The sequence below is a fragment of the Pezoporus occidentalis genome, unplaced genomic scaffold, assembly GCF_034315485.1.
Source record: "Pezoporus occidentalis ecotype Australia unplaced genomic scaffold, CSIRO_AGI_Poc_V1 ctg106, whole genome shotgun sequence".
NCBI classification, from domain to species: domain Eukaryota; kingdom Metazoa; phylum Chordata; class Aves; order Psittaciformes; family Psittacidae; genus Pezoporus; species Pezoporus occidentalis.
In genome coordinates this window covers 1,275,856-1,303,249 of record NW_026912843.1, presented here as the reverse complement: position 1 = coordinate 1,303,249, position 27,394 = coordinate 1,275,856, and the positions used below count along the sequence as shown (strand labels likewise).

The window sequence follows — 27,394 nt, the reverse complement described above, 5'->3', positions numbered from 1 at the left end:
ATTCTACTATTGCAAAGAACTAAGAGCTCTACTGCAGAGGACTTCCTCAGAGAGCACCAGGCCCCAGTACATAACACAGGAGGAAAAGTACAGAGGCAGAAAACAAAAAATCCTACCTGCTTTCCTTTCAAAACGTTGTACAATGCTTTAAATGTCGATATTGAAATACTAATTTCTAAAAGCATTTATACCAACAAATATGGCACAGTTTAGCAGCATAGTTACAGTTGTGTCTTGACTCCCAGCTTCGCAAATCCTTGGTACAAGCCCCCTACTGACAGATGTCTATGACCTAGCCTGAGGATGTGGGATGTTGCATGCCAAAGTTTCACCCTTGGTGCTTCCCTGAGTCTGAGGAGTTGAGTGAGTGAGGCCTCCAATCAGCATCAGTTCATCCTGAGTAGGGTTTGTATAGCCTGAATTTCAAGTAGCCCAAATGGCTTTCAAAGCTGTGAGACACAGACTAAAGAATCCAAGTACCCCAACAGTACCCAAGTTATTAAGGCCACAGTACACAAATGTGGTCATTCACATAGAACTGAACATTTCTGCAGCTTTAGCAACTTTCAGATTAGATTTGCTCCACACATCAATGAAGTCATCAAGATATAAGTGTTATTTAAGCAAGATTATTTTTAAAGCGGCAAACACTGTCCTCTTTGCAAAAGCATTTAATCAACAAGAACCTGATACTTCACCAGAGAAAACTGTAAAACCTACAAATATCCTCTGAGAGAATAACTTGAAACAGAAGACCTAGCCCATCCTTAGCTCTGAAAAGCACACAGTAGCAATGTGGACCAGCTAAAACAGCTCCCAGTTCACAACTTGTGCTCTTTTCCTGTGTACGTGTGACAGCAGGTATACTTCTCTATTATGAATTCTAGAAAAAGCATGCAATAGCTATTGTACACCACCTTCATGCTTCCAGCTCTCACAAGAGACAGCCTGTGTTTCAAGGAGCCCAAGCAAATCTACAGTGAGCTATATTTCCTGGTTTCAAATAATGACAAATCAAAGAATCTATGGGCATTTAGTAATCATTTAGCACATAATATTGTTTGTATATTTACTAAGATACACTGGAATTTGCTGAGTTTCAAATCTAACCCTTTTTGCAGTTCACCAGTACGAGAGACGAGTAAGAGTGTGGCAGAGCTGGTTATCAAGTCATATTGTGTCAGCACCACACCACCTTGTAATGCAAAAAGAAATCATCTTGCAGACTATCAGACAGTCTAACTTATACAAGTCATTTTTCAGAGATGAATGATTTCTACTCTTACAACAACACATCGAATCAGAAGTATCTGTGCAGTTTATAATTGCCTAAATTCTCCATTTGGCATTGTCAGTACTGAAGTCTGCTGTCTTTGTCCCTTTTTGTCACTTTATGGGGAAACCGAACACAGGAAACATACTACAGAAGACATAGATTTATTCATACCAGAGTAACTCCAACATCATGCACAAACTGCAGTGGGGTGATTATATTACAGGAAAGCATAGCATTTGCAGAAAAGAATGAGGATTGATCAACACTGATGTAATTATCATAGCTGGAAATTCATTTCTGTTTTTCCAAGCCTGTTATCAGGTACAGTCATTGACAAAACACCTGACTGTCACCTATTACTCACTATTAAAATGACTCGGGAATGCCACAGCTGTTCATTAAAGTAAACAGCAGGATGAAAAAGGGTTGATGAGAGGCCAGGTTTTTCTTCTGTGGTACCTCCCCTTCTCTCTTGCAGAGACAAGCAAACTCCTGCATGTTGCTAAATGACTAGCTTATAAGGAGCCAAGCAATGTACTAAACATCCTCTGACTTTGGACACATGAACAATATGGCAGGAAGCCTGGAAATACAGGAGTGACAGTGAAATACAGACAGGCTTACATGTACCACTGTGGGAACAGCGAAGACAAGAACTGTATGCAGTCTAATATGCACTCAGGCACACACACAGATTCCCAGAATGTGCTCAGTGATTTTTACAACTCGTGCTTTTAGCAGTAAAGAAAGGCAAGTGCAGTCTTCTGCCATGGCAAGCAAATTCCGCTGTCAAAAGCTGTCTTCTGGAAACCTTGTTAATGTATTTGTATCCTGGCTAGTGCAAAACCCAACTAGTCTAGCGGGGCAATTAAACAGGATCACAAGCTCCTGGTTTTACTTCATAAAGTAACAGGTTATGATTGTTTCAGGGTTATTGTGAGTATTTAGGCCTGTTACATTTCCCAGGTTTCTCACCAGGAGAACTATTGAATGAGAAGTTTCCAGTCACACACACAAGCTCAGCAAGGCATCAACTCACAACTAAATGTTTAGGATGACTTGTGTACCTATACAGACCATCTCCTTAAATTGAAGGGGTAATTTCATCAATAAATCAAGTTAAATCTGGTGGGTTTAAACCAGATATTAGATCAGCCTTTTTTTTAATGCCGATCACTTTTTCCCATGCATTCAGAGCCTTTGTGACAGTGCAGTAGCATCTGAAACATACATTGCTTACAGAAAGAAAAATAATGGATTAAAAGAAATGTTCCAACAGGCATGTCACTACACAGGAAACTACAGCAGCAATTGTTTCAGAAATGGAGGTGATTTTGCCTCCTGGCTTTCTTTACAAATCTGTTCTGGCATAGCATTCATGTTACCAGAAGAAACTGCTGTTTGGGGTTTAGACACAAAATCAACAGGACTTGGTCTTATAACACTGTCCTTTACATAATAAACTTCTCTACATCCCTTCATATGTTCTAATAGTGTAGGATGCAACTGAGAATTAAGCATGCCAGTATAAGCAGACAATCCAAGATTTGATCCTTACAGTAACTCCTAACCAACCTGCCTGAAGGCTGGAGGGACACGCATGTGTTATATAGGTCAACGCGTGAAACTTGCTTATTTTAGATACCATTTCCGCTGGCTTTTACAGAGCCCAAAGGGAATACGAGCTACTGAAACAAACCGAGACCTAACCAGAATGGGGGAACTACACACAGTGAAGATGTCTTTACAGCCTGAAGCAACACTTGTCCACACTACCCAACTTTCAGATAGTGCAGGGAAAAAAAAGTTTTATGAAGTCAACAGTAACCTAGTGCCTCTCAAGAACCATTAGTATTTGACTGACCTGTTTGCTCAGCTACTCTATGTCAAGAATGTTGTGTGTCAATGGTCTGAGAAAAACCTTTGTACGCACTGTAAATCCACCTAACACAACCATTACTGGCAGTCTTGTTTTCAAGATGGTTTCACACATACTTTGCAAACCATACTGTTAAGGTAAATGGGTGTTACTAGCAGGAAGAATCAGGAAAGAAATCCCGAGATGCAAATTCCATGTTTAGCTTGTAGTCCTGTAGCAGCAGTTTGCTAGGAGAGACTAGAAATAACTGCCCTCGTTTTAAACTGCTGAAAAAAGAACGTACTTTCCTTTTGCACCAACAGCTTCTCAAGCCAGAGCTTCTTGCAAATGAACTATGAACTCCCTCAGAAACACAGTTGGAGTCTCCTTCTGACACAACCTCCACCCATCAGCTGTGATTCCCTCCGTACACAGAAGCAGTCTCCCTTTGGTGTAGCTACTATTACTTAAGGGCTAAGCCAAACACAAAAGCTGTAATATAGCATACCTTCAGAAAGAGAGACATTGCATTTATTTTGGCAACTAGCTCACTGCTACTGTTTAACAGGGATGCAATGGACCCATCTCCAGGTGCCCAACTACCACCAGGAAAACGAAAAATGCCTCTTGCAAAGGCAGCAGCTGACATGCTGAGAACAGGGCGATGGGGCGTGTTTACTTAGCAGGGCTTTGACAAAACAACACTGTTCTTCCTCATAGGAGGAGCTAATAATAAAGATATTCCCATTTCCTCCAAATGTGAGCTGTCAGAATGGACACAGCTAAAATCTTTCAACCTAAACTGTTTCTTCTGGTTTTCTATAGATCCTTGTCCCAGTGTCTTCTGATTTAGCTTTGTTTCCAGTATCAGTCTTACACAAGAGACTCCATTCATAGAAGTTCCCTGTATGTCCATAACAACCAATACTTCCTCTTTAAGAGTGTGTAATAAAACATTAAGCAATTCATTTTTTAGATGAGATTCTGAACTCGCTCAGATTCAACGACTTAAGTTACAGAAATAAGCAACAGTACTTTTAATTAAGTGCAAGTTATGTATATTTAGTCTTGTAATTGCTGTTACATTTACATATAACCATAGTCCACCATTTCCTTCTTAAGGGAAAAACATGCTCTTTGAAATAGAGGTTTAATAAAGAAAATTCCACATTTGCTATAGTTTTGTAAAGCCTAATAGCTATTCACAACAGAATTGTTCCAGAAGAGAAAAACTCATTACTATTCTCATTATGCTTTTTAACCCATGCAAAAGTAAGCATTCTTCTACTTTCCCTCTTTCACCTATATAACTGTAGCCCACTTGGGATTCTAGGTTTAGTGCTTGCCAGAGGATCACCTTCAGAACAAAAGAAGCCCAAAATGAGGAGAGCTCCTGAGAGAAAGACAAAATGCCTGTAAAACAAGAAGAAATGTATCTCCAACATCTACTATTAACTAAGCATTATCAGGGAAAAGGTAAAGTTGCCATAGGAAGCTGCTTACTGAGCTGAGCTGCCAGTGTTATCTGCCTGGGATCCTCTATGCCAAAAATTCAGCCTGCCAAGCCTTGCTCTTCCAGCTCTCCAAAATTCACAAGGAGGATACGGTGAGTAATACTGTACCCATTCTTATGTACAAAGTACCAAGTACCAAGAGAAAAAGGAATTTCCTCCAAAACAGAAAGATTCAAGTCTTGCATCAGAGCCATTCTAAAGGTTAATGAACATAAACTGAAGGTTATTTTCTGATATAGGACATTGCAAAGATATTAATAAGCATAATTCATGTAAAAAATAGACTCCAAGCACAAAACCAACACAACAGAATTTTATCAAGAGTTGAGAGAGAAGCAAAACACATGTAACAGACCTGACTGCAGAGCTGGAGGATGAACCTCAGTACACACAGGTTGGCATCACAAAAGGAAATTACTAAGAATTTCCTTGATCTCTACAAAGACACAGGATTCATTTGCTGTTTACAGCTATGCCCGTTTCAAAAATCCCACTAAATATTGCAGTCTTTGGCACTTTAGAGAGAGGAAAAGTGAGTCACCACGCTCAGCTGTAGATGTTAATCTGAAATACATAGTTCACCTTACTGATGCCACGACTGCTACAGCCAGTGACACCATGCTTCTACAATCTCTGTCCACTCTGTCCTGGCTAGCAGAGTTAACCACTATGCAGAAAGTACAGCTAAAAATGTTTTCACTGTAATTTGTTCTCTTTCCATTATTTCTACTCTCTGTTACATAATTTGTAAGATCCCTTTATGTACTACCCAGCCATCCATTGGCCAAGCACAACCTAATTACACTGGCTTTGGCAGTGCTTCTTGGCTCACTTCCTTCTGCAGATGTAGGCTGAAATTATTTAGCAGCACTGCTGCCAGCACGGCCACCATTTGAGAGCCATTGGGGCACTGCTGAAGGGCAATACATGTGGGAGGTACAGATGTGCCCAAGCAATGCTCACGCTCCTAACCAGCCAATTGCACACACTTCTGCATGGATGCCAACGGCAAAGGGAGCGAGGTACACGAGTGTTAAAAAGGGCAAACATACAATTACATTATGTTGTATCACATATCTATATTTTTTGAACAGAACAAAACCAATGAAAACCTCACTTCCTCACAAGATATCAAATTGTATTACTTGTAATATTAAAAGTGTGACACCTTTGCCAATTCTACTGGTTGAAGTCTTAGTGCCAAGGTGCGCTACAGTTCTCCTAACAGTTAGTAGTGGTATAAACTTGCATTTTTCCCTCTAACAAACATATCTGCACTGCTGAAAAAAATGGCTGCACACCTTACCTGAATACCCAAAGGCTCTGCAGGAATTATGAGCAAGCAGTGTTTAACGTAATAAAGCTTAAATTTTTGGTATTTTTGTCACTAAGTTTTTATTCCTTTCTTTCTATAACCAATTCAGATATAAAAGTTAGCTTACAGAAATCAAGTTACCTCAGATAAAACAGCCTGTTATTGAGCCTTGTGGTACAGACTTTTTGTTGTGTTAACAGTAAATGTACTTAAATATGAACACTTGTTTTCCAAACTGCTTTCCATTAATGACAATACCCAGAACACAGCTCTATTATAGAAGAATAAGCTTTGCATTAGTGCTACCAGATGCAGTGTGTTGGATGACACATCATGCAAAACTGCTCTCATTGCGCTGGAAAGAATAAAACCAAATCCTGAAATTTTTAAATACACATTTCAAAGGTAAAGTCCTATGAAAAATTCAGCAGAAAACTTGGTTTAGTGCCACTTAGAAAAGGAAAAACAAAAAGCATAAAACCACCAACTCTGAACAAAATACAACGAAAACACAAGTGCAAACCTCAAAGATGTGCTGCAAGAACTGAAAGGAAACTCGAAGTTCATGTCTCCAAGACTTTACATCAGCAGACAACAGGCAATTTCTTAATGCCTGCCTTTCTGAACTAAAACTCAATACATCTGTGACCATTCAGTTCAAGGTTACTCTTTGCAACCCATGCTTCAATATCATTGCTGCTTCTGACAAGAACTAAAGCTCAAATATGACTCTTCCTAGTTGCAATAAAGCATTGACCAAAACTGTCTGCTGTCACTTGTTTATCTAAAATGGACCCAGAAATCAAAAGCATCATCTTACCCATCCACATAACCCGTCTGAATCACTTCCCAGAGAAAATTTAGCTGGAACCGAAAATGCTTAGAAACATTCTGGCCAACTCTTCCATAGCTCACCATCTTACTGTACCAAAGCACTTCTTAAGAGCAATCGACTGGGGAAAACTCTTCTGCAATCAGCTGAGATGCAATTGATTAATCACTTAAATTAGAAGAGGCTATGGAGCACGGAGAACTGTTTGTTTTGCCAAGGAAGCTTCTAAAGAAAGAGCAAGAGTAACTTGTTAGCTAACATGCAAACACTTTCACAGAAAGCAATCTAAAGCTGTTATCCTCTAAACCTTTCAGGATCTCATTCCACAGCTCCCAAAACATCTTCCCAACAGATGCTTTATTTGAAGTATCTCAAACCTGTCAGATTGGCATCACCTTGTAAGCAAAGACCTTTGCCGCACACCCGGCTTCTACAAAACAGTGTTTAAAATATCAGTACCACCAAACCACTCATTACCCTCAGAATTCACAGGAATTCAAAGAGGAAACAAAGCTTAAGCTGTCCAGTAAATGTAGAGAAGAGGAACTGCTCAGGGATTAAATGATGTGGAAGCCAAACCAAGTAGCCTCAGTTTAATCCGCTAAGCATATGTGTGACTTCAAACAGGAGCATTAGGAAAAGCTGATCCCCAGCTACCTGCCGTACAGCAAGTACCTGGATGTAATGCAGAAAATGGGGACCTGGGCTGCAGGGCATCTCCCCAGAGTTGTACTGAACTTTGCTAAAGCATTTGGTCAGCGACACTTGACTTCAGCATGAGCAACTCTACCTGATAAAATGCTACTACTGATTAGAAAACTCACAAGATCTTCAAGGTCAGAGTCACATGGTGAAGGTGTAATACACATGCCATTGGTGCTACATCCCTGGAAGCCTGGGAATGGATGCAAACAAGGGCACACAAACACGTCCTTGGTGATTGCTAAGCAGAGAGATACAAGTCAGTAAATCATTTCCATTTTTGTCATTCTACCTATAAGTGACTGTTATCATTTAGTTATAAACTTGGAAAAAAACCCCAAGCATTAGAACAGGAAATGAATCAATTCAGCAAGAACAACTACCATACTCTGTAATACAAGTAATACCCATTTTTCCTCTCCATTTCATTCAGAATGACACAGCAATGCAGAGCCTGGGGACTGCTTAACATTTGATGTTTTCCCAAACCCCCAAGCAATCCTGACTTTCCCCAGCTTTCCACTTCTCCCCTCCCAAAGACTCTGACAGTTATCCATCACCTTTGGCTTTTTAAAGAAACACAGTTTCTATAAAACATCCGATAGCTTCTAAGACACTGCTGGATATTTTAGCATGAAAAAAAAAAAATCAGTTTAATTTTTGTCTGATTTCTTCTGAATAATAACAAAAAACCCAACATCCCTGCTGAAAAATAGATACACTTCAGCCTGGGAATGTGATAAATTCCTAGTGTTTACAGAGGACAGAGACGTCCCAGTGCTCACATTAAAGATTTAACTTGTTTATGTAGATATTGCTCCGCCATCCTGACTAATCTGCTTTACAAATGTGCTTTGTTTAAAGCAATAAACGTACATCTCCTGAACACGGAGAGAAGAGAATCTCCTGTACCCATCTTCCTAGTGTCGAAAGCAGCCCCTGATGTGCTGTGCGGAGGCAGGAGCAGGCGTGGGAGGCAGTGCCGGCAGGGAATGCTGCAGGGATGGCTGCAGCACAGACACCCCCCCGCCTGCGACGGGAGCGGAGCAGCGGCTGAGTCACGGCCCCGCTCCCCACAGAGGGATTTCTCTGAGCATCAGCTTGGTTTTCAGATGCCAGTTCCCAGTGTTTCGACGTCTGGTTTAGGGCTGCCTCAGAACACAGCCGTACTCCTATTTGAATGGTTAATGCTGCCATCCACCTATTCCAGCCTGATCTCTCTAAGACCTTGACTCAAATAAAATGCATTTTCACTAAAAAAAAAAACAACAACTGGTGGAAGCTTTCAGGTCCACTGATTTCATACAAACAGCCACACTCACTGAAACTACAAAGTATTTGCCCTGTACTCCTGTTACATGGTACAAATGCACAATGGCATGTTAATCAAAATCTTTACCAGCTCTGGAAATTCAGAAAACAGATCCAAACTCTGAACTTTTGATGCTATAATTGCTCGCAACAGAAGCCTGTACTCTCAAAGTGTGGCCAATCCAATTGTTTGCTCCAGCGTAAAAGTTCAGTCTTCACTGTCCATCAGCTGTCAGAAGGTCAATGTCACCTTTCCTGCAAGGAGTTTCAAATGACAGGGAAATTGAAAGAAAGCCACCTCCAAAGGCAAGGATCAGAACTGCAGGAATTCCACCATCAAAGAAAAAAGGTACAATTGGTTTTTAGAAGACACATCAACAAAATATTCTCTTTGCTACCCAAAGACCTTTACCATTTCAAGCTGATTCCCATACGGCACTCGAGACTGAAACCTCATTATAATTACATCGCTGGAAATTCTGTTAGCATTGATGTATTTAATTTGAAGTTTGGTAGACTCCAGTGGGGATAAGTATGTTTTGCTACCCCTTGTAGAAGGGTTTGAAAAGCAGCAAACAAATAGTGGTAAATACTAATTCAATGCAGAAACTGTTGTTCTTGTTAATTTTAAATCCCACTGCTTTGTACAATGTCACTGCATCCCACAAATGTCTCATTTACCAAAACCAAGCTACTACAAGTCAACCTGAGTGCATATACAGCAAATTAAGGAAGCACTTTAAAAATGCTAGCTATTTCATTCTTACAGTGCTCTTGATGGAACGTAAAACAGGATACCTGGATCCTGAGCACAGTGCGATTCAGAACTTACACATTATTTTTTATTACCTTTCTTAATTTCCCTGCATTTCCCAGGATTACCATGCACAAATTTGCACACCTGAGCTGTGCCCTGCACCGTGCCTGCTCACTCCTTACAATGAGGGCGGTAAAATCCTGGCACAGGTTGTCCAGGAGGGTGGTGGATGCCCCATCCCCAGAGACATCCCAGGCCAGGCTGCATGTGGTTCTGGGCAACCTGATCTAGTTGAAGATGTCCCTGCTCATTGCAGGGGGTTGGACTGGATCAGCTTTGAAGCTCCCTCCCAACCCAAATTATTCTATAATTCCATGATTTCCAGTCCTGCCAATTCTGCATGGCTCCTACTCAACTTCGCTGAACTAACACACGTATGTTCAGCTGAACCGCATTCTTCCCTCTCTCCATACATCTTGGGGAAACTTGGCTCCATTATGCGGGTATCTGACTAGGATTTAAGTCCACATGCTTCACTGGATGGAATTTCTCATTCACAGGGCAATTCCTTATTGCTAAGTTTGAAAAAACAAAGACAAAAACACAACCAAAACCCAAACACATCAGGTTCTTCCCCACATGTCGCTACCAAGAGCATTCCTGACTGGTAACAAAACCAAGAAGGACAATAGTGGTTTACCTGCAATTCCTATATTTGTTACAAATATGAAGATGTGCTGCTGGGTAAATATAGATGGTAACTATTGCCATTGGTCAGTATTAACTGTGCTCATTCTTGTGGAGCTGAAGCAGTAACTCCAAGTTGTCCCACTCAATTTCATCCTGCTCCAGAATCCTTTTGTGATTTCTAACACTGCCCTATGAATCAGTCAAAGCCCAAGTACTGGTCAACAAGTAACTGGGTCAACAAAGCTCTGCTCTGTTTAAACGGTGAATAAGCTGTTCTCAGTACATCCTCCCATCTGCCATCAGGATTTGCTTCAATAGGAACTGCAGATCTTAAATGTAAAATATAATAAGCTGCTTATGAGTGTTATTGCTTCAAGCATAGAATCATAGAATCCCTTCCCCTTTTGTTGGAAGGGACCTTAAAGCTCAACCACTTCCAACCCCTGCCACGGGCAGGGACACCTTCCACTGGAGCAGCTTGCTCCAAGCCCCTGTGTCCAACCTGGCCTTGAACACTGCCAGGGATGGGGCAGCCACAGCTTCTCTGGGCACCCTGTGCCAGCACCTCAGCACCCTCACAGGGAAGAGCTTCTGCCTAAGAGCTCATCTCAGTCTCCCCTCTGGCAGGTTAAGGCCACTGCCCCTTGTCCTGTCCCTACAGGCCCTTGTCAAAAGCCCCTCTCCAATGCATATGATTCTGCCCTTAATCACAACCAGAAGTCAGATGAAAACTTTGAGGTTATTAATGTTCATTCATTCTCCCCAAGTATCTGACCATATACTTTAGTACCTGCTCAGTCTCCTCAAAGGTTGAACTGCTCAAATCCTAAAAATGTACCAAAGAAAAGGGCACGACAAATTGGAAGTGACTGATGCAATTTTCAAAACACTCCTATGAAAATATGGTTTCAATATTCTTCCAATTGTTCTTGGAAGTCACTTGTAAGATAACAGTTCAGAATACTAGATATTCTTTTTTTTCTGCATAGTGATATCCAACTGCAGGGAACAAACTATAACCAACCTGCTAACTAAAGTCTGCTTTACTACTGAAGCTACAGGATGCTTGTTAGCACAAGGGAATCGACATCTTAATTTAAGTACTATACGTATTTCCTTGGTTTTATTCTTTTTAATCATGAAGATGATCATAGGAAATCTGGCAAGTCATTCTGGCTTTAAGAAGGGAGTTCAGATTGGGATAAATGGGAACATGAATTTGAGTTAATAATAGATTCTCACGATAAATAGTCTAATGAAGTAGAAGTGGTGGTACTTTAAACTTGCCTTGATAAATTTTGTTACAGAGGAAAAGCTGATTTTACATAGACAGCAAGAGCACAAGGACAGAACTTTGAAACATGACAGCCTAAATGAAAGCGACAGTGTAGTTTAAAATTCATGGCAGAAAGATCATCTATTCAGGTACTGAATGTATTTCAACATATCACTGGTGCATTGAGTATGTCAATAACCAGTGATGAGGATTTTAAAATCCATTATTATAGCTTGACAAAGGACAGTTTATTCTACTTCATGAAGCAAATTAGCTCCATGCCCTTTACAACAAGCTGAGTACTTCTAATCACTGACAGCTGAATGACCAAAGGAAAAAACCACCCTGCATAGGAGAGGGGAAGGGATGAGGACGGGAAAGCAAAACAAACCCTCAAGAAACACGTATTAAGGAAAACTCTGCTCTACTGTGAAGGTACATATCAAAAGGAATTGAGGGAGCAAAGTGAGCAGAAGAAACAGCTCATGGGAGTTCAAACAGAGTGCTCGAGTTCTATTGCCTTGCATGGCTTTGGTCTAACCATCATTTGTATTCATATTGCTCTTATAACAGGCTCTTGAAGGCTACAGAAATATGAAAATATGATCCCCATTATTCCAACGGAAAGGAATTCCAGCAGGGATCTATCAATGGCCAACTAACAAGTGAATTGCAAGTCTCAATCATGTGATACATGAATTTTCCAAAACAAGTGCTGCTCCTGGAGACATACAATATCACACAGTGAAAAAGGCGTGCAGTCAAACACACATTTATCCCACCAAAATACTTGGAGAGGGAAGCTGAACTTTTCATTTTTCTAAATCAACACTTGCATTAGCTGCACTGATACTTTATTTAGGAGTCAGAAAGGTGCTCCTGAGGAAATGTGTTGGAATCCTGGCAACTATTTTATTTGTTGGCAAAAATACACACCCAGTATTTGTTGGCAATCATTTTAAATGCATGCTAAGAATTAGCACTCTTCATTCTGTGATCAATTATTGATCTAAACGTCTACACTAAATTTTCCATTAACTTCCAACTTTTCCATAAGAGGACTCTAGAAAGAAAGGTAGGCAAGCAGGAAAAGAATTTCCTAACAGAAAACTCCCAATGGAATCTGACTTTCAGATTCTCTGTATTCTCTATCCAGCCACTCAGAGGTGCTGAATCTGCACCGATGCTCCACAGAATTCTATGCATTTACTCTAATGCATTTTTTATCTGCTTGAAAGAGCTTCAGAGTATTTTGAGGCATTTACCTTAGTTTTTGGCAACGTTAGAAATTTATGACCAACATGTCATAATTTGTTCCTATTTGAAATAAAAAATGATATTAAAGTAGGGAATAAACTTTTCACAAAAATCAAGTGATCCCTAAGCAGCAGTTTGAAACGGCTCTGTTCAGAAGTACAACTAGCACAGCTTTCATGGCCAACCTCACCACACTGCTGCTCCAAATCACCATTGCTGCCAGAGGCTCACATGGAAAAGTTACAAGACTAACTAAACACAGGTATTGCCACTTGGTAACTTCATGCTCTGGTTTTAGCTTCAACATAAGGGTCAGATAAGTGGTTAATAAAAGAGTCAGTGACATGAAAAACACAGATCCTTTGATTATTTTTTTTTTCCCCTCATCCTCTCCAAAGCATTTCAGTAATGGCTGAGCCAAACAAAAGCAAGTTCTGACACATTCTTACTAAATAAAAAAATTCAACTTGTCAATAGTCCTAGAAGTTTGCTGGGTTTTGTTATCATAGTTCAGCTGACTGCAAACTGACCTCAAAATGTAGTTAGCAATATTAGGGGAGACATCTGACAAAGAGAATGGTGAAAGACAGTAACTGTGCATCACATTATCTTGGTTTAATTTGAACAGGAAAAAAAATCCCAAAACCATTCCATTTGAAGAGAATAAAAGGACCCACACAGGCAGGTCTGTGTACTGGCACCTAGAAAGGAATTTTCAAGTGTATTAAAGATGACTGAATATATCTAATTTTAACTATCTGATCAAAGCTGTTTCTAATCAGTTTCTTTTCCATTTACATACTGTCAGAACTGCCACTAGCCTTACAGTCATGGATTTTACCCTGAGTTTTCAGGCAGTGTTTCAAACAAAACAAGGATTTGTCCTCATTATACCTTGGACAGCTCTTTCAGGAAGATACCGCTGCAAAGAGAAGCATACACATGAACACCCCTGCACACACCCCCATATGAAGCCCTCTTGGTGCATAAAATGAAATTCATTTTGTATGCTAACTAGATGATCACTTACAATACACTAGTCAAACAGATGTAGCAGAGATGTTGACTTTGATCAACCACACGCTACAACAAGCTGCTTTTGCTGATTAACATAATTTACTTTGATTAATGTATTACACATAATCCTATTTTCCACCATAAAAGTTATTTGCTGAAGTCCTCAAGATGAAAATACTCTCTTCTCTTCTTGAGGAATAGGGTGTCTGGATTTAAAGGGTTTCTAAATCATCTAGCAAAATACTATTCTGAGATGCAGGCTAATTTAAGAAATACACAAGTATACTCTCTATTATTGTAATACTTCATCTACAGATAAATCTTCCAGGAACCTAAGCAGTAAACAGAGAACTCTTCCTGTACGTTTCAGAGTGCAGCAACAATACTGACTTTTCGAAACTTCTCTTTTGCTTCCTCAAGTTTTCCTTTTTGCTTCTATTCAATCTATTTATTAACTTAATCCTATACTCTAGAACTACTAGTTATGGTAACAGGATGATCACAATGTCTAAGTCCCTCCCTGTCCAAGCTACAGATTTTGAGACACGACTATCTTTTCAGTGGCCCAGCTGATGTTTACTTTTTCTGGTAGTAAGACAAGACCATACATAGAAACTTTACTACTTTTTGTTCTTCTCTTTTTCTTTGTGCAACTTCACTATTTGCAGAAGTGCTCTGACAAACCTGCAAGCAAAATAACCCAGTGCCAAGGTCCTGCGTATCACTGGCTATGGTCAGCTATTGGTCCTCAGTTCAGCATCTGGACAGACTGCCAAACGAGGGCACAGCGTCACCCCCCAAGATGTCACTCCACGCTTACTACAATCAGCAACAAGATCGCTCATGTATCACTGTATAACACTGTATTCATGGACATAAATGCACTATTATATGAACAATAATCTTGTGGTTCCAACTGGATACTGCTGATGATGTAAGGCATGATGTTAGAAGAGTACCTCAGCTATTCTTAGCTAAGATCCCACTACTGGCAAATACACCAAGGACGAAATTTAAGTTCTTTGAGTTCTTCATCAAGTAATTGAAGAACTGACAGTTTTAATAAGAAGTTTTAAAAAATCATTTCCCATTTATCACCACCATTGCCTCAGGGCAGAGCTCTACATACAAACAACCCAATAACATACTTGAAAAGTTGCGGCTCTCTTCTAGAATTACAGTTTGCCCCTCAAAACTAAACTTTTTCTCACAATCAATTACGTTCGATTCCTTTCAAACATCCATTTGAAAATCTACAAACTGGAAACGAGCATTTAAATGAAGTAACATGTGCTTTGAATCCTACACTCGTGTTTGTTAAGCAGTTACAGGCACAAAGCCTTCATTCCATACTGACAGACAGATAAGTTTGCCATGTTTTTTTAAAGGCTGAAACCAACGCTGGAATTCTGCTCCATGGAAAGCATCATAAACGCATTGTTCTAAATCACCCAAAGAAGAAATGACAAATGCTCAGGAAAAAGCCTATATTAGCCCAGTCATGAGCTACCTCAAGCATAGCAAACTAGAAAATACAGATTTAATTATGTTGTTACAACACAAACTCACACACAGCCTGGATTTCAGAATAACAATACCTGGTGTGCTTAGTTGTTTGGGTTTTTTTTCCTTACTCAAAAGCTCCCCAGAATACTGCTCTTGACATATATGGACATTATCACAAAGGGACACGGACAATGCACCTGCAAAACCAATCACACCGTAACGTCTCAGTTTCGTCTGAAGTAGCGTTTTAGTCTGAAGGCTACTTTGGACCTTGTATGGCATCAACGCACAACCTAATAGTGAAAGGTTTGGGCATCTCAAATGTATACTGCCAATGGGTTACACTAATCAGACAAGGAAAAAGGAAACACAATATAAAACCCCAAGCAACCCCAAAGCCTCCATCAGCAGCCTCACTTCTTGGAAAGGACTTCTACCAAACAAAAGCCTAGGCAACCACTGCAAGACTTCAATTAAAAAGGACTGCCGTAAGATCTTCAGAAACCTGAACACAACACAGACTGCAGTCTGCTCCTACCCACCCGCTTCATGAACAAAGACCAATCCAGTGGAAGTTATTTTAACAGAGACAATGTAGACCATAATACACAGTAATTATACTTCGTATTAGTGTCTCTTAACTCCTCTGAAGTATTACTACTGCCAAGAAAATTCACCTTGTCTGTTGACTTGCTGCTAGCTCAGACCAGCCATTTCTCCCTCAGTAAGAGAATGGATCTACACAAAAATCCTAGAACATGGGGTCCAACTACATGCCTGTAGGAAGAGCACAACCTCATACCAAATACTGCATCTGAAGTGCCATGCCTTCTATACCGACAATCCATGTGACCTGTATTCAACAGCACCAAGTGGCACATCGAAAGAGCCTCCTTTTATCCCCACAGCACGCAGGGCAAGAAAACCATAACGACAGAAATAGTACTTATCTGGGCAACACTCATCAGTGAAAATTCCTAAAAATACTCAACATTCTGTTTTATTCTGATATTTTAAAAGTGCTCCTATAAACACTATTGTAATTCATTAATACAGAAGGCAGGCAACAATTGTGGAAGGCTCAGGAAAATCAGGTTTGGTTATTACTTTGGTTATTGACAAAGGCCTCATAAAATAAACAGTTTTCCTGATTAAAAGTATTCCTGTATTTTTTACTTACTACAAACAGTAGATGGCTGAAACAACTAAGTATAAGCAGCTCTGTAGTCACAGCACCTCTGTAATTATATTGCCACTCAAAGGAATCAGATTTATTTAGCATGTTTTATGATAAAACCTTTTCATTACCCTCCCAGAATCCCAAATTTGAGATGATGGCTTTTCTAATATTAACCATTTTTTTGGTCCTACAAAGGAAAGAGACCTTTGAAAACTTTTAAAGCTTGATGAACCATCATAAAATGTGCATATACATAAAAAGGCTTCACTAGAAGCGATCTTCAAAGCAAAACAAATCATTGACGCAAACCAAGAGGTAGTCAAATAGGGATGAATCTTCCTCTTTGGAACCATCCTAGTTTCTTCAAACAAAATGTGAGACATAAGAGACTATGACTGGTCCCATTCTGGAGCTTAACCTACTAAATCTGTACTGTTTCAGTACAATTATAATAAGTTTTTATTAGTAAGAAGTAATAAACAAGAAACAAAGTTAAAGAGAACAAAACTTCAGTTAGGCATAGAGATATGTAGACAAAGACAAGAAGGTCATGTTGCTACCTTGGTTTTGACCTAGAAATCAGCAACATTTTCTTTCTCTATGGAATTCACTTTAAACTAAAATAAGAGATATTTTAACTTTTGTTGGCTTTTTTTTCCCCTCAGGCTTGTTTTTATTCCCCACATACATTCACACACTCACCCTGGTTTCTCCTGTGAGAAGTCAGTATTAAAAACCATACCAGTGAGAGTGCAGCTCAACAGATTTCAGCCCCTACAATGCAGGAAATTCAGTTAAAAAAAAAGCCAATGGTTCATAACAGGTATCAGATTTGCAAGGTTAAAATGAAGAGATTTGCCAGCACTTCTGGCACAAGAGAACCACCTGATTTCCAGATATGCATGGAAGGAGTATCTAACCTTACACTCTTTTGAAATTCCTTCTCCGGAAGTTACTGGGATGCAGATGCTTTTGACTCCTAAAGATGGGGACACAGCCACACACAAATATAACTTAGGTTTCAGCTGTGCCACAAGCTTGCTTTTATTCTTTCCACATTCACCTTCCCAAATGCTGAAGCAATTCTCTGCAGGAGCTTTACAAGGAGCAGTACTCACTGCTGATGTTTCGGTTCACCTTCCACTTGAAATTACATAAAGCCACACTCCCCTATTCTAATGCTTCTGTAACAGAGAAAGACATGCTGCATATGCAAGCTGAAGACAAATCAGCTGAAATCAGAAACATGGAAGCCTAAAGGTTAGTGTCACAATAAAGGACAATGTATCAGTAGCCTATCAGGGTCTCTGCAAACAAAGCACAGCCTGACTCCATGGCATGCTGCCATGCCTGAAGGGATAAACCCAAGGTTCCAGACAACCTTCCCTGTCTCCTTGTGCTGCTGCTGCTCACAACTCTTCAATCCACTCTCTAAAAACACATGACATGTTCTTTTGTTATTAAGTTTCTCAATGAGTTTTATAACCTTTCTTCACTTGGAGAAGTGGAAACAACTTCTTCAACAAATTTTACATACTTGTGAGGGAACTGTACCTATTGCACCTTAAACGAAAATTGTCTACATTTCCATCTGGTCACTGTGAGATTCCCCAATGCTTAGTCACTCACAGCTTATTGCTGCTGGGGTTTAGGATAGGCAATTATAGCATTATTTTTTTTTTCTTAAAAGTCATATCCATGTCATTTAATCTATTTCTCTAATAAAATTATTAAAATATTTTAATACACTATAATCTATAAATAGGAACATTAACTCTAATAAACCTATTAATTTATATCAAATGATTTTATGTGGGTGCTTTAGAACAGAATTCAGATATTTAAAAGACTATCTAAGGCTCTGCTATCACATTTAAGTCACTTAAATATACATATGTTTTGAATCTCATCAGGTATTTGTTAATAACTCCTACTAGCAATCAGTGTCTGTGATGTATTACAAACACCAACACCCAACTGGGATTATAGAGATTGAATGGTAAATCAAGAAAGGTCAAACATGGTTCAGTCATCACAAAAAAGGAAAAGAATGGTTAGACCCAAACTGCCTTCCACAGCAGCTTCTAGCACCTGACCAGCTAGGGTTTGCTCTCCCTATCTACTTGGCTGGGAGCTGAAAGAAAACCCCCAAAACACTCTGTTAGACACCAAGCCTCCAGCCTTGGGGGGTTTTAAATGAAAGGAGAGAAGTACATTTATGTCTTCATCTGCACAAGCTGGGACTCAGGCCCTCATTTCCAGAGGGAGAAAAGACCTTTTATTCTCCTGCCCCTACCTCTCATCTGAGGGGATCACAGTAACTTACAAAAACAGACCAATTCCAAGCAAACACAGGTGTTCAGAGGTGAAAATAATTAAGGGAATATTGCTGACACTCCTCCTCAGCAACAACACTCTGACATCCCATGTGTCTTCAACCTACTTCAACCACAGATACACAGGGAGAAGGATAAAGATACCTGCAGCACACAATAAAACCAGAAAGGCTCTCCAAACCCTGAAGTTCCATGTTCTTGAGCAGGGTCTCCAATCCATCAATGAACTGAATCCACCAACATTTGCAACTCAGAAAAGAGCAGAGCAAGCAGATAGAGTCTGGCAGCCCTGATCAGCTTGTCACAGTCACAGCACAAGCCCCAGACATCCCACACTCCTGCAGAACACAGGTGCCCAATCAAGGTACTGCTGAGGGCTGGCCCTGCTCTGCTTTAGACACCACAGCTCTACAGGAAACCAGAAACAGCCTCCTCAGGTTTAAGGCTCAGTATCCTGAATCAAACACTCCTACTACTTTTGCTTGCCAATACAGGAACAAGGATCTGACCTTAATCAACAACTTTTTCTTAGGAATCAATGTATTTGTCAACAGGAGATCATTAATATTGCTGTTCCAGCCAGGCAGCGACACACAGAGGTGGTGAAAGCAGGTGTAGTAAAACTGACAAAGCCTTTGCAGTTTTTGCAAAAGCTTAAACTAGACTACAGTTCATGTTAGCATGAACTCCCACCATTACTCTCCTCCAGCTGTCAAAATGCATGTCAGCTTTCCTCTGAGAAGGCAGATTTTACTCAGCACAGATAAAGCTATTTAATTAGCAAAAGCAGCAGTGCACTAAAGCAAGCATTTTGCACTCCTGACCAAGATACAATGCTGTCCTCCCCCTATAGCATCTTAGAAGTCTTACAACCTCAGTGCACATGTTTTTCACTCCACAAGCAAGCAGCCTTGTCATTGGAAGCGCTATCATAATTCCAAGTAACCTTTCACAATGTGTTGCTTCACTTTTTGTCATTTTCAACATAACTTTTTGCCAATTTCCTCTTTTCAATTCTTTGCACCTTTTCCACCTAATTGTATTTACCCTTTGGTGATGTGTTCAGCCAGCTGAGTCTAGAATCCTTTTTCGGTTTCCAAGTCAGACATCCTGTGTTTGTCCTTCCCTTCTTCAGTCACAGTTTCATAGTCGAAAAAGCATTTTCACTAGTCTCAACACATTTTTAATGCAGACTGCAATACAACTTTTCTAAAAATGTATAAAACCACAAACCATCAGCCTATTTCAATTCTATTAAGCCTGTATTCCTGTAGTTTAGAGCATTCACAGTGGGTAGGCTAGCTGAAGAGCTAAAGGTGATAAAATTACATGACACTGCATGAAGACTGCTGTGCGTGACTACTGCATGGTACTACTAAGAGCTGGGTACTAAGAACGCTTACAGTGAAGTCACTAAAAGAATATATTGTTATTCTGAGAATATTTAGCCTTAATCTTTTGGAGAAACATGGTTTCAGTAAAAATGAGTACAGTCTTGCAGCATCCTATAGTGGTTACAAATGACATCCAATCAAAACAGGTACAGCTCAAAACACAGGAAGTCCTCTCAACATGCTTTCTCAAGACGTCTAATAACGTAGTTTTTAACAACCTTTTGTTTCATACTTTTCCTGTCTCAACAGATTACAATTTGCTACTGACAAATCATCATCAAATTCTGAAGGGATTCTAAGGAGAAGTTCTTATTTTATTTGAGTCTGAAGTGTAAAAAGCAATTTATTATTCCTTTTACCTCTCACTTCAGTCTTGTAACTTTGAAATATACCCACCTAAAATCCATTACTTCTGTGCCAACTTTTCCTTTTCCTTTCTATTAGGGCAAACTTTAGGATGAAACACTGGCAAACCCAGTTAACTAAAACATTGGTAAACAGTTAGCTAAACATGTTACTATAGGTTTCATTAAGCTTCAGAGAAGTTTCTGAGATAAGGAAGGAGAAAAAACCCAAAAAGATTCACTTGGATTCTGTACGTGGGGGCAGGGAATGACACCAGATACAATCTACCTAAAATAACATTACAGCACGTGAGAGCTTGTTTAGACAGAGTAAAAATACAGAGGATGGAAAACAAAGCCTTTTCCCCTAAAAGCTTTTTTCTTTTTGATATACATACCCAGTTAAAAAGGTTATCTCCATCTGGGCTGTGTTTTGCTATTTATACTAATATAGCCAAATATTATATGACAGAATTGGAGATAAACACAAAAAACTGTAATTTCTTCCTAGATCATCTTAGCCTACTAGCACACAGAGTCTGGTGCAGCACCGTGTCAGCTGGACATTGCTGAGAACAGATGTGAAACACAACTTGCATGAGACTGCTGCATGCCACACACGCACATTACGTACTTCAGCTAGCTCAGCTGCCTGTCCTTGTGCCCAAGCCCCTGCCCAGCATGGGCTTCGTGTTTAAAACATGGACAAAGAACAAATAACACACTGCCCAACGAGCCATGCTTCTACCCTTTAAAAACGCACATTCAGTTGCTCACACCTGATAAGGAGACAGAATACAAAATAAGTTCTACAGAAACTTGGTTGTTTCACCTGCGTGCCCCAGCACACCCTGCCAGGCAGCAGAGCAGTGCTGCTCACACAGCCCCTGCTTGTGCCTGTATCCCTCCCTTGATTATGTTTCTATTTTGACTGCAAAAATGGAGAGCCCTTAATGCAGAGTTGAAAGCTGTAATGCGTGCTGGGAAGTAGTGCTGATCTAATTACCTGGTTGTAAGAAGCTGTCTAAGCACATACTGTCTTCGTGTACAATCTGGCTGCCAGCCCCCTTCTGAAGCACTGGAACTCACCAGTCCAAAGGCCACAGTTAGATCATTAGACCACCACATACCCCCTCTTTGGGGTTTTTTTTGGGTTTGTTTTTTACAATTCAGATGAAGCTTCTCACAGAAAATAGAGAGAAATCAAAGACATTAATCACTCTTGCTCTATTTCAGGGGTTTTAAGGAATCTATTGCCTCCTTAAAAGGTCACAGTGTTGTACCAAGGGCAAGGTTACTTTTCCTCTGAGTTTCCGGTTGCAAAGGCACAGCAAGTTTTAATTAAAATTAATAAAAGCAACTTAGTATATACCTTTTCTTCCTATATAACAAACACATATTGACAAGATTATTTTCCTGGAGGCAACTGGCCTTTGGTCGGTCTTCTGAGCTTAGGCCTTTCAAAAATCAGTCTCCTTATACCTCTGCAACACAGCTGTACCCTACACCTTGCCTTGCTTTCAAGAACTCTCCCCATCAGCCCCCACACTAGTGCCAAGGGATCCTTCCAGTCCTCTCCCACTGCCCACTCGCTACTAGTTCCACATTTGCCCATGTGCAGCATTTCCCTCCCCATCCTAGAGTATGGCTTTACACCCTGTAGTAGCAGCAGGGTGCTCTGCAATGCCAGGGGGCTGGTAGGAGCACTGCCCTCCTGGACACTGTTATTCCCAGAGGGCTGAGAGCACACACAAAGCAGGAGTCCTCATTTAGGCATTATGAAAAACTAAGCACACCATCCAAACTGGAGAACTTGCAATCCAAAGACTCTGACTGAACACAATAGAAACTGCAGTTACCAGATCAACATGTTACTAACAAATAAGATAAATTAGAATTCTGGTTCAACTGGACTTGGGAAATGCTCACTAGTTATACACAAGTGAACCATCTCACTGAACAGGAAAACCGTGATGTATTTTGACTGTAGCATGCAAGTTGTTCGGTAGTTGCCAACCAAAAAAACACGAAACGACCACACGCACTTTAAATTCAAACTGGTGTCCACCTTCTGGTAGACACACAAAAAAACACCCCAACACCTAAACAAAAGAAGAAACCCATTCTGCTCAATTCTATAAGTGTCTGGATCATAAACCAGCATTTTTCTGCGCTATGCCAATAGCATTCATATTAAAAACCTTTATGATGAGCAAAGTTTGCCCATAAATGACTCAGTGATTTTACACCAGAAAGTTTGCTCCTCATACAGCATTTGTCCCAGCCTTTTGGAAGTTACCTTTTGAGCCTATCACAAGATAACTACTTAAGGCAGTAAACATTATAAGAAATGCATAATTCTCTGGGGAAAAAATGTACCAATGTTTATAACAAGATCTGGGCTTAAAAAATACAAGAATAAAATTTTCCAACTTGAATCTTTTTATAGTTTTATCTTTGCTGCCAACAAGTCGCATATTCAAGCTTTAAAGCACAAGAGAGACTACGAATAATTAATTTTCAATATTGAAACAGCTTTCTAAATATTACACATAAGCTTTTAATAAAGATAGTAATCCAGACACACAGCACTCTGACACCTTGCCATTGACGTATGGTCTCTAATCTCTTGCTAAGCGCTGAACACCAAACAAAATGGTTATTTCCTGAGGAAATCAAATACAGTTGAAAATAAACCTAATCTAGCTGAAAATTTTGGACGCTTAATGCAAATCAGTAGCCAGGAAAGGTCAGTTAAAAGAAAAGGTTAAGCAAGCTGCCTAGGTTTTATTTTAGTTCTGTCACTAGCTTCTTGAATGACCTTGAAAAAAGGCTTTTACTTCTTAGTTTCCTCCATTTGTAAAGGTACCAACAAAGATACCTAAAGCTGTAAAACAATCATTGAAGTCTATACACAAAATCATTATTAAACCTAACGAGTGGTTCTTTAGTATTTCCCCTCCCCAACAGATCCATGAAACGCCCATGAACCAGACCGCTTTCCACTCTGGAACTGGATGTGGCAAGTCAGAAGAGGGTTTCTGGACAACATGAAGGTACTGAAAACGTCTGTTCAGCACACAGTTGCAGATGAGAAGAATGCGACATTAAAATGTGTAAGGAATATACAGAAAATACAATTAGCTTTTCCAATGCCTTCATAGAGATTAATAGCACGCTCCATCCGAGGAGTGTTTGCGTTACAGGTCACCCCTTCTTTATGGCCATATTGTGGAACAACAGAAGGTCTCAAAGATAACAGGTGAAAAGGATCACTAGTTGTTGCATCAAAGGATCATTTGTTGTATGAAGTACGTAACAGAAAGCATCCCATGAGAACCAGAACCGAAGAAAGCCACTCACATGGATTTGTCTCCGACAGCTGACTACAAGCTTCCACCTCTTTTTATCTGTCACATGTCACTTGCATGTATAAAGCTCCCAGCTAGTAGAAAGTCTTTGGTACCAGCTTCTTTTGCAGTCCTGCCTTCAGTAGAAGCCCTTAGAGATCTCTCTCATCTACATAGCTGCAAGTTCCCAAAAAACATGTAAGAAAATAATTGTCTTTCACAGCTCTAGCACATCTTTAGTGCCACTGGAGAAAGGAGGCTGGTTGAACACAACTGCATTTGCTCTCTTTCCTTGAGAGGTCAGAGAATATAATGTGGTAAAAATACACAAATTAGTAGAGATAAGTTAATTTTTCCATTTTTTCCCTGTCCTATACCATAAAAGTAAAGAAGCCAAGAAATATTTCAAAGCTCGTAATAGGACAAACTTCTTTGGGCAAGAAAATGAGGAAAAAAAAAAAAGTCACTGAGATCAAGATTAAAAAATGCAAGCAACTGAGCTCTATCTATACGTAGAATTCCATTATGATACTCCATTAGTGACAATAATGATTTTGGGTTACTAAATCTCAGACTTGAAGTACAAGTCAACCTCTAATAGGAATAAAAGATTTTCCTTCTGCTGCTAGAGGTAAGAGACAATATCCTCTGCTGACACAAAACTGTGCCTAATGCTTCCTCTGGCCCTTGCTAAAAAAGGGATACTGAATTAGCAGGATTTCAGTGCGTTCCTGACTGAAATTACATTGATTTCTATTGAAACTGCAAAATCCAAAAGCAATGCGCACACTCTCATTTTAAGACAAACACAATGCAGCTCAAAATCCTACGAAAACCAACACCCAGCACATGATAAACCAACTGAAATTGTTCCTCAGGAGGCTCTACAAGATTTATCCAGTACTGGTTTTCTTGTTACTGACAGGCTTGGGTTAGTGCATCACATGACAGCAGTTCTACATACCTCATCTTGCTAAACCATACGTCAGTGCATCATACCAGGCAGGGCAGCTACTGTGGTGCCATCAGACCTTTCCAATACATCTCCTGCCACTCCAATCTTCCAACATTTCTTTCTCAAATGATCATACATGTTCCATGTTAGCTCACATAGACAAATTCTATGGCAGTTCAGTGCATGTCAGTATGGAGAGCTGTACCTCCAAAGGTATGAAGCAAACTTTTCTGCATGTGTTATCAGAATACACATATCTATGTTTTTCAGAAATCATTTTAAAATCTTTAGTTGCAAAATGATCAGCTTTTTGGAGGGGAAAGAGCCAGTACAACAACAAACTGTTCTTTCCAGAACTACCACATATCCATGTCACGTACTATGAGAAATAAGGGGGAAAAAAGAAAACACCCCTTAAAAAAGCAGCAGCACCAGGCGTAAGTAACTTGCACGTATTTGTGTCTGCACCTAGTCTCCCACTTGGAATGCTGCTGGCGGCATTCACCATGCAGAGGTTGAAAAGCTTTGCTACTGCCGAAAGACTAATGTTGAGTGCCTTTACCAAGAACACAAAACGTGCTGCATTTACAGTACACAGGATGGCTTCAAGCAGCACTGAAAAATGCTACCAGAAACAAACTTTATGAACACGTACAGTTCTTAATTTACCCAGCAGATCTGTGTGCTGTAAAGTATTAAATAAACAGCTGTATCTGCAAGGCAGTGAGCAGTGTCCATGGATGCATCTCCGTGACGTAGGCACAGAGGCTGTCTTAAGCCAGCAGATACAACCACCTTCCCCCCCCCCCCCGAAAAAAGAAAAAACACACATAAAAAAACAACCACAAAACCAAACATGGGGGGGGGGGGGGGGCAACAAGAAAAAAAAACCAAACCATAAAAACCATCCACCCAGATAACATTATCTTAACATTAATACAATATTCCCTATAAAGGCTTACATTTTTGTCTCATGTATTTTATTGAAGTACCACTTCAAAGCAAATTGTATCAAATCAATCTGCACAAGTCCATCTAGACAGGAAGGCTGTAAATCTAAGACAATAAAATCACAAACCCACAATCCATTACTGCATGATGTCAGTGGTATAAAACATACTTGTTTTACTCTATTATTTTGAGGCGCTATTAAGAACTGCAACTAGCAACAGCAAATAAAAGACGACTCGCATCTTAACGTGAAAACACAGGGTGTAGGGAAGCGAGTGAGGGAGTAGGTACTCGTTCTTCGTGTGCAACACAGCCCCACCAGAGCCGAATGTGATAAACACGACTGAAACCGGTGCAACCTCTCCTGCGGGTAGCAGCCAGGCACAGGAGGAAATGAGCTGACATACAAGTTTCATGGTTTTCTAAACCTCAGTTTTGATGGTGATGGTGGAAGTAAAACACCCCCCACAACACACACACCGACCCAAACCTGCGGTGTTAATTAACCTCACGGCGCTAATTCTCAGGGCTAAGGCGAAACTGAGAGCTGGTCCTCAGTATCCTCAAGGACCTTCACTCAACCACGCATTCCAGACGCTGCAACAGAAGCAGCGGGATCCGCATGAAAACAAGCCCGCTCATCAATATGAATTAACATACGTAACGCTACAACCACACGCAGTTCAACACGGAAATTCGTGCCTAGGACACCTCAAGCCTACCTGCACCTATACATGAGTTGCTTAATTCGCTAGAGCACACAGGCTATGGGGGTTTGGGGCGCGGTGGATGCGTTCTATTTAGCGTTTTGACGGAAAACGTTTTTCGTCCCCAGCCAGGCGCTCCAGCGCTTGCCGGTTTTCCCTCCATCCCCCGGTCGGGAACGCTTCGCCTCAGCCCTCGGCTGCCGCCTCAGCGAGGCCGGGCGGCGGGCACGGACCGTCAGCCGCGGAGAAGGGAGCCCTGTGCCGGCGGGGAGAGGGACCGCAATGCGAGGGAGGGGAAGGACGGCGGAAGGAGGAGGACGCAGCGGGGCATGCAGCGGCGCGGGGGCACCTACCAGTCCGTGTGCGGCTCGTCGATGACCAGGAGCAGCTTGAACTTTCTGCCGGTAACCGAGGAGACGGCGGAGGAGGCATCCACCAGCCCGGCCGAGGCCGCCGTCTGCTTCACGGCGTTGGACAGGGAGCTGAAGAAGCTGCTGCCCGTGGACTGCTGCGGCGGCGGCGGCTGCTGCTGCGGCGGCTGCTGGGGAGGCGCCGGCTGCGGCGGCTGCCGGCGCTCGGCGGCCGGGGAGGCAGAGGCAGGGGCCGAAGATGCTGAGGGAGGCGGCGGGGGCGGCTGCTGCGGCTCCGGCCGCTGCAGGTCGGTCATGTAGCCATTGGGCAGGTTGGCGATGAAGCTGCTGTCCGAGAGCCTGCGCCGCAGAAAGTTCATCATCTGGCCGGGCGAGGGGAAAGCGAGGCCGAGGCGAGGAGCTGCAGGAGCGATCCGCAGCCGGGCTCGGTCGCAGCCCCACTGCCGGCCGCGGCGGGAGGCGCTGCCGCCCCCTCACGGCGCGGGCACCGCCGCC

General features: G+C 41.1%; 1 protein-coding gene across 1 annotated transcript in view; it reads right to left on the bottom strand.

Annotated features, from left to right (window-relative positions):
- The window catches only part of SYN2 (synapsin II), a 174,719-nt gene extending 147,337 nt beyond the window's left edge, over positions 1–27,382 (bottom strand). Inside the window, exon 1 of the mRNA XM_062620632.1 lies at positions 26,882–27,382. Coding sequence (XP_062476616.1) covers positions 26,882–27,261 — 380 coding nt within the window. The 5' untranslated portion in view covers positions 27,262–27,382. The remainder of the gene's footprint in view (positions 1–26,881) is intronic.
- Between the last annotated feature and the right edge of the window lie 12 nt (positions 27,383–27,394).